Source organism: Chelonoidis abingdonii, chromosome 26 (assembly GCF_003597395.2).
Source record: "Chelonoidis abingdonii isolate Lonesome George chromosome 26, CheloAbing_2.0, whole genome shotgun sequence".
NCBI lineage: Eukaryota > Metazoa > Chordata > Testudines > Testudinidae > Chelonoidis > Chelonoidis abingdonii.
This window is the reverse complement of record NC_133794.1, coordinates 6,462,123-6,473,341: the sequence shown is the minus strand read 5'-3', so window position 1 is coordinate 6,473,341 and position 11,219 is coordinate 6,462,123. Positions and strand designations below refer to the sequence as shown.

Below are 11,219 nucleotides of genomic sequence, written 5' to 3'. Positions count from 1 at the left end.
GCGGGGAACGGGCCCTGGCACAGGACTCCCCACAGGCTGCGGCTCTGGGTTCTCTGGGGTAGGCAAGGGGGCACCGCGGGGAACAGGCCCTGGCACAGGACTCCCCACAGGCTGCGGCTCTGGGTTCTCTGGGGCGGGCGAGGGGGCATCGCGGGGAATGGGCCCTGGCACAGGACTCCCCACAGGCTGCGGCTCTTGGTTCTCCGGGGCGGGCGAGGGGGCACCGCGGGGAAAGGGCCCTGGCACAGGGCTCCCCACAGGCCGCTGCTTGTGCCCAGGAAGGGCTGCGCTGGGGGTGCCGTGGCTGCAGGGAGGCAGCCCAGGCACCCGTGTGGCACTTGGCTGGGCACTCTCGGCCCCGGGGCTGGGGCCGCGAATCAGTAGCTCCGCTGGGCCGGGGGGCGTGTGTGGGGCCCGGGACGCAGGTGAGGCAGAGCTGGGTTAGCCGACAGCGGGATTAGGCACAGGCAGCGGCGGGTTAGTCCCTCTCTACCTGGCCTGGCCCCACAGTGGGCGCGGTGTCCGGCTGCTCCGCCTGCTCCTTGTTCCTCTTCTTCTTGCCTTTGCCCCTGCGTTTGCCCTTCCTGCCCTTCCTCCGGGCGGGGGCAGCCGTGGGCTCCGGCCCGCTCTGCACGGGGCAGGACGGGGGTGACCGGAGAACGGGGGAGAGACAGAGAGGGGCATGAGAGAGCCGCAGGCTGGCGTGGGGAACCCCCACACTGGCACTGGGGGGGCAAGAGCCTGGGAGTCTGGGGACTCCCAGGCTCTGGCACCGTCTGTCCCTGTCCAGCTATGCCCAAAGTGCTCTCGAGGGCCGGCTGTGGGGCATGATCGGGCCGGGCTTGGGCGTGCTGGGGGCAGGGGGCTCCCATGCCCAGCCGGGCAAGGGGCAGCAGAGGACTCATCTCACAGCGGAGCGAGGTGCGTGGGGCAGGGGAAGGACCCCGCTGCCCAGGACACACAGGGCTGCTCTGTCAGGGTGGGGTCGGCTGCCCCAGGGCATGTTCCCAGGCCCTGTCCGTGACTCATCCCAAGCCCAGATGGAGACGCCTCAGCCGCTGATGCAGACTCCGGCCGTGCCTAGCCCAGCTGGGCATCTCCTGGCAGGCATGGGTGCACCTGGCCTCCTGGAGCCGGGCCGAACCCACGGGCTGGGGTGGGGGCACCTACCTCCTCGGGGTACAGGCCCAGCAGGCGGTAGGGGAGCGGCACGTCGCACCCCGGCATGAAGGTCTCGCAGTAGTGCAGGGCTGCCCGGGGGTCTGGAGAGATCAGCAGCTGCTGGACATCGCCCTGGGGGGTTGGGGAGGAGACAAAATGGGCTGAGCTGGGGCTGAGGCTTGCGGGGTGAGCCCGTGGTGGGGGGCAATGTCCGAGTCCTTCCCCCCCAGCCCAGCTTGCTGGCCTTCCTGGGCCTGGGCCAGGGCCAGCCCTGCGGCCACAGCTGCGAGGAGTTGGCTGGGACTTGGCCAGGCCGGGGCCGGGGGAGCGGGCAGGTGTTTCCGAGCGCCTAGTGTGACGGGGCTGGCAGGGGGCCCGGGCGCTGCTGGGACCCGCACAAGCCAAGAGCCGCACCCCCCAGGGCCTCGCTGTCGGCTCGTTAGAGCCTCGTCATGGAGAGCAGGCTGGGGGGGCTGGGGACAGGGGGAAGAGGGGTCGCCATGCCAGGGGGATGGGGACGGCCTGCCAAGCGGGGATCTGTGAACAGAACTGCACAGGCATGTGTAACCAGTGCCAACCCCCTCTCAGGCCCCCATATACCCAGACATCCCCAGAGCCAAATGGGACCCACGCTCACCCCTCAGCCCCCTCACTCCTGGTCACGGGTCCCACAGCCCTGGGGAGAGACACACCCCTCACACACACTGGCTGCAGGCAGCCCCCCAACCCCGCCTGGCTTCCACTGCTCAGCTCCCCGTGTGGGGCTCAGCCACAGCCCTGGGGCAGCCCTGCCAGGAGTGGGGAGCCAAGCGCACATTCCTGGTGGGGGTGTGGGAACTGGGACCAGATGGGCAGACGGGGGCGCGCTGGGAACATTCCTCCCAGCACGGCCGCCCCCACGTTCCCAGGGAGATCAGCTTCACCAGCCGGGCACAGCCAGCGACCCCAGCCAGCATGGGGCATCTGGGACTAGCCAGAGGGGGACCCCTGGGGTCAGCCCAGGTCACCCTGCTCCCCAGCCCCTCTGGCCAGCTGGAGCCACCAGCCCTTGGGGGCAGCACTGGGGACCCTGCGGGGGGGCATGGCAGCAGGTGGCCCCGGGCTCTGGGGCAGAGCCCAGGAAGCCGGCTGTGAGCTGTGGCCCGGCCCAGCCCCTCTCCAGCCCTGCCCTGGGGAGCCCCCAGGGGCCCAGCTCCAGGACAAGAGCAGCCTTGTTCTCAGCCACCCCCAGCCCAGCTCCCCGGCATCAATGGGGCCCTTCTCCGCGGCCCCTGACATTTGCCGCTGGCAGTCACTGTCGGCAGGAATGTGGGGGGCGGCAGGGCCTGGGGGCAGCTCTCGGCCCTGCTGCCGCAGCTCCTGGCTCCTCGGGGTGCTGAGGGGAGCAGGCTGCACAGCCCCCACCCAGCCCCAAGGCCCTGACCCCCGCATGGGGGGTTGGATAGGGCCCCCCCTGCACTGGGCTGAATGACAAACTGGGCCCTGCCCACAGCTCCAGCCCCCGGAGGAGGTGGGATTGTGCAGACACAGCTGGCGGGGTCCCTGAGCCCAGGCAGGGGCTCTCCACGCCAGGCAGCCCCCAGAGTGCTAGGATCTGGCAGAGCAAGGGGGGCTCCAGCCTCTCACTATAGCAGGCCTGGCCTGACCCCCGCAGCCCCCCAGCACCAAGACAAAGGGCTGGCAGGCACGGCAGGGGCTCCCCACAGCCCCCCCACGGCCTGTCCCCGACCTGGCTGGGAGCTGCCAGGCTGCGCAGAGTACTCGACCCCGGGCCCTGCCCCCAGGGCCCCCCCTGCAGCCATTCACACCCCCCGGCGCGGCCCCACCTGGAACACCTCCTCGTCTAGCAGCCGGGTCCCCAGCAGGGTGACGCCTGCGGTGCTGACAACGGGCCGGGGTCCACGCTCCAGAGGCAGCGTCAGGGGCGCCTGGCAATCCACCAGCAGCGACACGTTGGTGCCCTCCACGCTCAGTGCCACACGGTGCCACCTGCGGGGGCCATCAGTGTCACAGGGACAGGCTGGGAGCCAGGACGCCTGGGTTCTCTCCCCAGCTCAGAGAGGAGAGTGGGGGCTGGTGGTGGGGGGGGCGGAGCCATGCGACAGCCTTGGGTTCTCTCCCAGCATACGGAGGGGAAAAGGGTCTATTGGGTTAGAGCAGGGGGTTGCCTGGGAGCCCGGACACCTGGTTCTCTCCCCAGCTCAGGAGGGAGTCACGTCGGGGGCTGGTGGTTGGGTGGGGGGGGCTGTGAGCCAGACGCCTGGGTTCTCTCCACCGCTCACGGAGGGCAGTGGAGGTCTAGGGGTTAAGAGCAGGGGGGGGGCTGGAGCCCGACAACCTGGGTCTCTCCCAACCTCAGGAGGGCAGTGGGGCTGTGTAGAGCAGGGTGGGGGCGCGGAGCCTGGACAACTAGGGAGCTGTTCCACGTTTTTTTCGGGATCCACCTAACCTCACTAGCAATAGATATGGTTATTGTTCAGAGTTTCCTTAAGGTTCAAGCATCTATTCATGAGACAACTGTTTCTGTGGCATATCAGGGACACACGAATGTCTGAAGCCGTAGATCTCGCCAGATGACGGAGATTATGGTGCGCCTCGATAAAGCTGGCGTATACGAAATTGTGGGCAGCTGTCGTAGAGGAGCTGGTAGTCTTAATCTAGGAGGGTTTCAGCTTTCTGAAACCATTGGTGGGACGCTGTTTCCCGGAAGACTACTTATCAGAGAATGGAGTCTCACCTAATCGACGGAAGGGAAAACATATTTATTACAGACTGGCTAACCTAGCAAGGAGGCTTCAACAAATTAGGTTTGATGGCAGATGACTAAAGCCACAGTCAGTTCAAACATGGAGACCTGGGAGAAAGAGGTTGATTCTGGAGGGAGTATTGCCTTATAAACAAGTAAGGAGAGGCAAGAGAGAACAAGTGGGATCAATCATATTTAAGATGTCCTGTATACTATGCCGAAGGTATGGGGATAAGCAGAACAACTTGAAACGGTAGTTAATTAACACAACTGTGACATACTTGGCACGCCCAGCTGCCTGCACCCCGCGCTCTCCATACCTCACTCCGCGACGCAGGAGGGACGTTGGCTGCTCCCCTCTGGCCCGCTGAAAGCGTGCACCCCGATAGAATGTGGAGAAATTCACTCAGGAAGTGCTCGCCATTCTAGGGGCTGGAAACCAGGCGGTCCGTTGTTCTGAGAGCCCATCAGCGAGCTACACTCTCAATGGGCCAGTGCTCGGTCCGCCTGGACCCAGAACCTTCCGCTGCCTGAGTAGACCTCTTCCCATCGAAGCGCCAGCCCCAAGGGCCTATGTCCACTGCGCTCCCACTTATCCCTGCTCTTCTATCTCATATGCTCGCGCAGTCGCCCCTACAGCCAGTGCCTCTTAGCTCCGTCTGCCCATTCGCCGCAGTGGCGCTCGCACTTAGTCTCTGCCACACACCACTCTAGCCTCCTCGCATCATCTCAGCTCCTAGCATCCTAGCTCAAGGCCCTCTGGCCTACAGCCAGTTTGCCCCGATATCAGCGTGTTACCTCCAGCTCATCCATTATCTGCGCCCAGCCTCAGCCCCACTATGCTCCAGCCAATCATACAATAACCCCTGCTCAGCCCCATTCCTCTCCTGCGAACAAGCCCCTCCCTTGCCCCTACAGCCTAGTTTCCCCACAGCTCAGTTCCCTCGCCCCTATCGCCACATTGCCTGTGCTTCTCTCTGTCTGCCCCCCACTGCCCGCACCCCCGCCCATCGCCACCCCTCTGTGCCTACACAGCCAGTATAGCCCACAGTCACTTTTGCCCTCAGCCCCCCATGCGCCCACAGCGCCTCTGCCGCATAGCCAGCACGCCTCAGGCCCCCCCCTCCACAGCCAGTGCCCACAGCCTGTCCCCTCAGCCTCAGCACCCCTCAGGGCCCCCTCCACAGCAGCACCCTCAGCCCATACCTCGCAGCCCCTCTTCTACAGTCCAGTGCCCCACAGCCAGTGGCCTCTGCCCCGAGCCCTTCAGGGCCCTCCCTCTACAGCCAGCACCCCTTCAGGCCCCCCGTGCAGCCCCTCTGCCTACAGCCAGGCCCCTCAAGCCTCAGCCCCCTCGGCCCCGTCCACAGCCAGCACCCCTCAGCCCCACCTCGCAGCCCCTCTGCCTACAGCCAGTGCCCCACAGTCAGTGCCCCTCAGCCCCAGCGCCCACAGCGCCTCTGCCCACAGCCAGCACCCCTCAGCCCCACCCTGCAGCCCCTCTGCCTAAAGCCAGTGCCCCTCAGCCTCAGCACCCCACAGCCAGCACCCCTCAGCCCCTACCTGGGAAGAGCTGACGGGTGGGGGCACTGAGCTGGGTGCTGTTCTCCAGGCGGAAGGCGAAGTCGCTCTCCTCGGCCCCACGACGCTGGGTGCAGATCCCGGCCGCGATGGAGACGCCGTCCCTGCCATCCTGCACCCTCAGCGCCCGCAGCACATCCACTGGCTCGGCTATGGAGCAAGGGGGAGGCAGGGTCACAGCCCAGGGTCACCCCCCGCACTGGAGTCACCCCATACACTCAGCTGGTCTCGGTCTGGACTCATATCAGGCCCTGCACAAACAGCTCCCAGCATGCCTTGCTCACCCAGCGCCTCAGTTTCCCCCATCCTGGGGGTGCTGCCAAGGCCCTGGGACCAGCCTGGAGCCAGGCAGCTGTGCAGCCACGACACCTCCATCCCCATCCTATGGCCATGATTCCTTCCCTTCATTCCTGCGCCCTCACCTGGCATCGGCGCTCAGGCCAGAACTCTGCCCTGGGGAACCAGCCGGGCCAGGCAGGCTCTGCTGGGGCCTGTCTCCCCATGGAGCATGGAGCTGCCCTGCCCCCATCTCCCTGGGGGGCCATGGCTGCTCTGAGACACAGTGGGGCAGTGAGGGGGCAAGCGACACCTGGGGACGCCTCCCCTGCCCCCTTCCCAGTCCCACTGCCCCCAACAGGACGGAGCAGAGGGGCTGGTGAGAGCAGCCCCCCACCCATTTCCCACAGACTTCTGGGGCGGGGACGGGGACCCCACCCCCAGCAATGGGATCACCCGCCCCCCCCACCCAACACCCCGCAGCATCCACCTGCAGACCCAGTACCTCGGGGGTTAATCTCAGAGCGGGGCGGGGGAACCACTGGAATTGGGGGAGGGGCGGATTTGCATCAGAGACAGAGTGGCCCCCACTGCCCTGAGGCAGCCCCACCCCTCCCCACTCGCCTGGCAGAGGGGCCTGTCTGGACAGGCTGTGGGGGAGGGGAGCTGGGGAGTGCCTGCTGCGGTGGGGGGGGCACGGGGGGGGGGCAGTTCTCTGCGAAGACCAGTGAGACAGCAGACAGGACAGACAGACGAGGTGGGTGCCTGGCCGCGTGGGTCAGCCCACCGAAATCGGTCCGGGTGGCTGTGAGTGAGGGGAGCCAAGCGCCCCACATCTGCAGCTTCCGGAGCTTGGCCCAGCCCTGAGGGGCCCGGCTTGAAACCGGGCCCTGCGGCTCCCCCCAGGCTCTCTTGACCCCGCGGCTCAGTTTCCATTTCCTGCCGGGGCTCCCAGCAGAGCAAGCCCTCGACCTCCAGGCCTGCCCAGCGACGGGCTGCGTCCCCCGGCTCGGACCAGGCTACAGCAGCACGTGGGGCAAAGGGGCTGCCCCCCAGCTGTCACCTTCCTGGTGCCCTTTAGCTTCCCCGTGTCCCAGAGACCCCAGCCCAGCCACAGGCCTCACCACCTGGGACAACGGATCTGGGGGGAAGAGACCCCCCCAAGCAGGGACAGGGCAGGGTTGGCAAGAGCTGGAGGGCCGGCTGGGCTCCGAGCTGCGGTCGAGTGAGGGCAATAGCAGAGCTATATTGGAGCCAGGCTGGGCTAGCAGGGGCGCAGGCGGGTGAGGGCATAGCAGAGCTGGGGCCAGGGCTGGGCTACAGGGGTGCGGAGGGCAAGGAGTGAGGGCGACTACAGAGCTGGGGCCAGGCTGGTGGCAGGGCTGGGGGAGGAGTGAAGGGGCACTAGCAGAAGCTGGAGGGGGCAGGGCTGGCCTAGCAGGGTGGTCGGAGTGAGGCACTAGCGAGCATGGGGCCAGGGCTGGGCTAGCAGGGGCTGCGGGCAGGACGTGAGGGGCACTAGCAGAGCTGGGGGGCAGGGCTGGCTGGCCAGGGGCTGCGGGCGGAGGGGGGCACTAACGAGCTGGGGCAGGGCTGGGCCAGCAGGGGCTGCGGGGTCGGATTAGGGGCAACTAACAGAGCTGAGGAGGGGCAAGGGCGGGCCTGGCAGGGGCTGCGGGGCGGGAGGGAGGGCACTAAACAGAGCTGGGGGGCAGGGCTGGGCTAGCAGGGGCTGCGGTTGGGAGTGAGGGGCCACTAGCACAGCTGGGGGGGCAGGGCTGGGCTGGCAGAGGCTGCGGGGCAGGAGTGGGGTCACTAAACAGAGCTGGGGGGGCCAGGCTGGCTGGCAGGGCGCAGGTCGGATTGAGGGGCACTAGCAGAGCTGGGGGGCCAGGGCTGGGCTAGCAGGGGCTGCAGGTCGGGAGTGAGGGGCACTAGCAGAGCTAGGGGGGCAGGGCTGGGCTAGCAGAGGCTGCGGGTCGGGAGTGAGGGGCACCGACAGAGCTGGGGGGAGCCCTGGCCAGGCGGCAGACTCGGGGGACGTGCAAGCCCTGGGAGGGAGCAGGGCTGGTCGCTTGGCCCTGGAGGCAGCGCTATGGGTGGTCTCTGGTCATGGGTCCGGCCCTGTCCCTCTCCACCCCACAATCTGCACAAAGCCCGGGCCCAGCCCCCTTCAGCCCCGATTCCAGTCCTGCTCGCCAGCCCCGCCCCCCCAGCCCCAGCAGCCCCAGTGCAACAGAATCCAGTAGCAGCTTCACATGACCCTGGTGGCTCCCGCTTGGTGCCGCAGGGCCCCTGGCTCTGCCCCCCGGGCACCGCAGGGTCCCTGGCGCGGGCCAGGCAGTGCGGCGCATCCAGAGACCCTGGCTGGATGCAGCCAGCCCAGACCCCACCCTGCGCCCGGCAGGAGGCTCCTGCCATGCCCACCTGGGCCCTGTCCAGCTCCTGCGATGCCGGCGCCCGGCCCCTCCCGCCCCATGGCCACGGTGGGATCGGTTCTCCGGCTCATGGGGGGCCTGGCCCCGTGGGCACCGCCAGGGTTAACCACGCGGGGCAGCTCCGTCCCAGCTGCCTCAGCGCACCTGGACCCCTGGGGCATGGCACCAGGGCAGCCAGCAACCAGCCTGCCCCTCGCCTGGCCCAGAGCAGCGCAGCTGGGACACGGCACCGTCTGGGGGGGTCCCGGCCAGGCCCCGTGTGGATCGCACCTGCCCTGTGCGCAAAGCCCCAGCCCCCGGACCTCGCAGCGAGAATAACAGAGACCAGAAATGGAGCCTTGTCCCTGGGGGTGGGTGGACAGACAGAGGGGGGCTCCCAGGCTAGACATGGGGCGACCCTGCTGCCCACAGGCCATCACAGCTCAGCTCCCCCTGCCATAGGGCTGCCATGGGGCCCTGGCTCCAGCTGGCTCAGCCAAGCCCAGGTGCCAGCTGTGCACAGCTGGGCGTGTGTCACCCTGACTCACTGCAGCACCTGTCAGGACCCCGTTCCCGCCATGTGGGGGCGTTAGGGAGAGAATCTGGGGCAGAGAAGACCCCCCCAACCCTGTCCCTGCCAGGAGCCCCCCAGGTCGGGCAGTGCCAGAGGCTGAGGCCAGAGGCACTGGCTGCCCCCATGCCCGGGCTGGGCACGCTTCCTGCCAGGGCCTGCCCCTGCTAGCCAGGCACCCCACACAGCCTGGGGCCACTCCCTCCCCGAGGTGTGGGGGCTGGAGCCCTCCTCGGTGCTCTGGCCATGGTGCTGAAGGTGGCCTGGCAAGCAAGGCCCCACCCCTCCAGGGCCAGGGAGAGGACCCAGGAGTCCTGGCTCCCAGCCCTCCCCCCACCTCGTCCCCTCCCCCAGCCATGGGGCAGTAGGTAAACGGGCCTGGGACCATATCTAGGGCTCCTGTGGGTCCAGCGCAGGGCCAGGTCCCTCCCCCAGCCCCCCAACCCCTGGAGCCCAGACCGAGAGCAGAGTCCAGCCCAGCAGGGCCCCCAGCCCGGGCGCCCCAGCCAGCAGCACCTGAGCTGCCGGGCCCAGGCCCACGGTGTGGGGGCAGGAGGGGGCAGAGCCTGGGGGCTGGACCCCTTGGGCACAGTCTAGGCTCTGCTGGGGGAGGCCGAGGAGCCGGGGCCATGACACTCCTGCTGCCCTGAAGTGCTCGACTGGGGCAAGCTGGGGCTGGGGGCTGGTTCGGGGGCTGGGGGCACAGGGATGCGAGGGGGCAGCTGGCCCGGGCAGGAGCAGGGGCTGGGCCTGCCCCGATCTCTCCCCCACACACCCACCCATCGCACGCTCCCTCCAGTTGTTTTCAATCACAGACATTTTTCCCCGAGTCGCGAAGCCTCAGCCAGGAATTTCCCTTGCGCGGCCGGGACAGCCCAGCGAAGGGGGGGGGGGGGAGTGGCGTGTGGTGTCTTGGGCATGGTTCTGCCAGTGTCTGTGTCTGTGTCACAAACATGCGAGGCCTAGTGGCGTTTTTGCTCCTGCTCTTCAGTGCGGGAACACGGACCGAATATGCAGCTGGGGATGTGCACGGTGAGGGGGTCAGGGGTGCAGGCAGAATGGAAGGGGGGGTGCACAGGGGGATCGGGGCATACACAGCAGGGGGGAATAGGGGGTGCACGTTGGGGGGACTGGGGTGCATGGTGGGGGAATCGGGGTGCACAGTAGGGGGGACTGGGGGGTGCACAGTGGGATCGAGGTGTGCACAGCGTGTGGGTGGGAAACATCAACTTGTGTGTGTGTGCTGGAGGGGATAAACGTGTGTGACTATGAACAGGCATGGGGGGGTGCAGGCGTGTGTGTGGAGAACCCCCAGCCCCCTCCCAGCCTGCCTGAGCGCCCCCCATCTCAGAGCTGCCTCCCAGACCCAGTGGGGTGCAGCTCTGCCCACTTGCTGGCCTGCCCACCACGCTCCCAGCTGGGGACACCCTGCACCCCCTCTCCTAGTGACACTGGCTGGCCTGGCCCCCGAGCCCCACTGCCCTGGGACACGCCCCCCCGCCCCGTGCCCGCCGTTACCTGCCTGCGCCCAGGGCGGGCCGCGCAGCAGGGCCAGCAGGAGCAGGAGCGCAACCCTGGAGGGACCCTGCACGCTCGGGCGGCTCTTCTCCATCCTCAGCGCTGGCTCGGCCCAGCTCCCCCGGCCGCTCGAGGCTCCGATCCCAGCTGGGCGGCTCCGTGTGCAGACTCGCCCCAGCCCCTCCGAGAGACTGAACTGAGACTGAACTGAGCACGAGAGCCCTGCCCGCCCCGCTCGGCCCTATTCCCCTCCCCATTCCCCTCCCCTCCCGGGCCCTGCCCTGTTCACTCCCCTCCCTCCCGTCCCTGGCCCGGCCAACCCTCGGCCCTATTCCCCTCCCCAACCCTCGGCCCTATTCCCCTCCGCTATTCCCTCCCCTCCCCAACCCTCGGCCGTATCCCCCTCTCCTGTTCCCTCGCCTCCCCGGCCCGCTCGGCCCTATTCCCCTCCCCATTTCCCTCCCCTCCCCAACCCCCGGCCCTATTCCCCTCCCCAACCCTCGGCCCTATTCCCCTCCCCTGTTCCCTCCCCTCCCCAGCCCTCAGCCCTATTCCCCTCCGCTATTCCCTCCCCTCCCAAGGGCGGGGACGAGAGCTACACGGCCTGGTCCCTGCCGGGCTGCAGCCCAAGGAGGCTGGGACAGAGCCTGTGATGGAACCCAGGTGTCCTGCGCCCCTCCTGGCATCTCTCTCGCCTGAGCCCCCAACGCCAGTGGAGGCACATGGGCCCCGACCGACCCAGCTCTGGCAGCACCGCGACCCCGGGTCTGGGGGGGGCTGGGGTGTTAGACTCCCCCCCCGGCTCTGCCACTCCGGGGCCAGGCAACATCACCAGCCCTAGAGCCTCAGACTCCCTTCCCCAAACCCCACATGCCCCTCCCCCCTCGGGCTAACCCCACCTGGGACCAGGGTTTTGTGTCCCCCCGTCACCGCCATCAGGGACCAGCCG

The 11,219-nt window shown here is 68.0% G+C and overlaps 2 protein-coding genes across 2 annotated transcripts in view; both read right to left on the bottom strand.

The window, feature by feature from the left end:
- COL5A3 (collagen type V alpha 3 chain) overlaps positions 1–4,720 on the bottom strand; it is a 52,683-nt gene extending 47,963 nt beyond the window's left edge. Inside the window, exons 1-5 of the mRNA XM_075061239.1 lie at positions 4,706–4,720; positions 4,189–4,274; positions 2,988–3,150; positions 1,171–1,293; positions 494–628 (exon numbers count right to left, since the gene is read on the bottom strand). Of these exons, the coding sequence (XP_074917340.1) occupies positions 494–628; positions 1,171–1,293; positions 2,988–3,150; positions 4,189–4,274; positions 4,706–4,720 (522 nt within the window). The remainder of the gene's footprint in view (positions 1–493; positions 629–1,170; positions 1,294–2,987; positions 3,151–4,188; positions 4,275–4,705) is intronic.
- A 739-nt stretch (positions 4,721–5,459) lies between these two features.
- Positions 5,460–10,458, bottom strand: LOC142045989 (collagen alpha-2(XI) chain-like). The gene is made up of 2 exons (XM_075061238.1): positions 10,271–10,458; positions 5,460–5,638 (listed from the first exon to the last, which is right to left on the bottom strand). Exons 1-2 carry the CDS (start codon positions 10,362–10,364, stop codon positions 5,460–5,462), a joined length of 273 nt encoding a protein of 90 aa, XP_074917339.1. The 5' UTR covers positions 10,365–10,458.
- Positions 10,459–11,219: the final 761 nt, after the last annotated feature.

Excerpts from the sequence above, each read along its gene's own strand:
- LOC142045989 (XM_075061238.1), bottom strand. The coding sequence starts at position 10,364 with ATGGAGAAGAGCCGCCCGAGCGTGCAGGGTCCCTCCAGGGTTGCGCTC. Across the intron at positions 5,639-10,270 it reads CCCGCCCTGGGCGCAGGCAG|CCGAGCCAGTGGATGTGCTG; the intron begins GTAACGGCGGGC and ends CTTGCTCCATAG.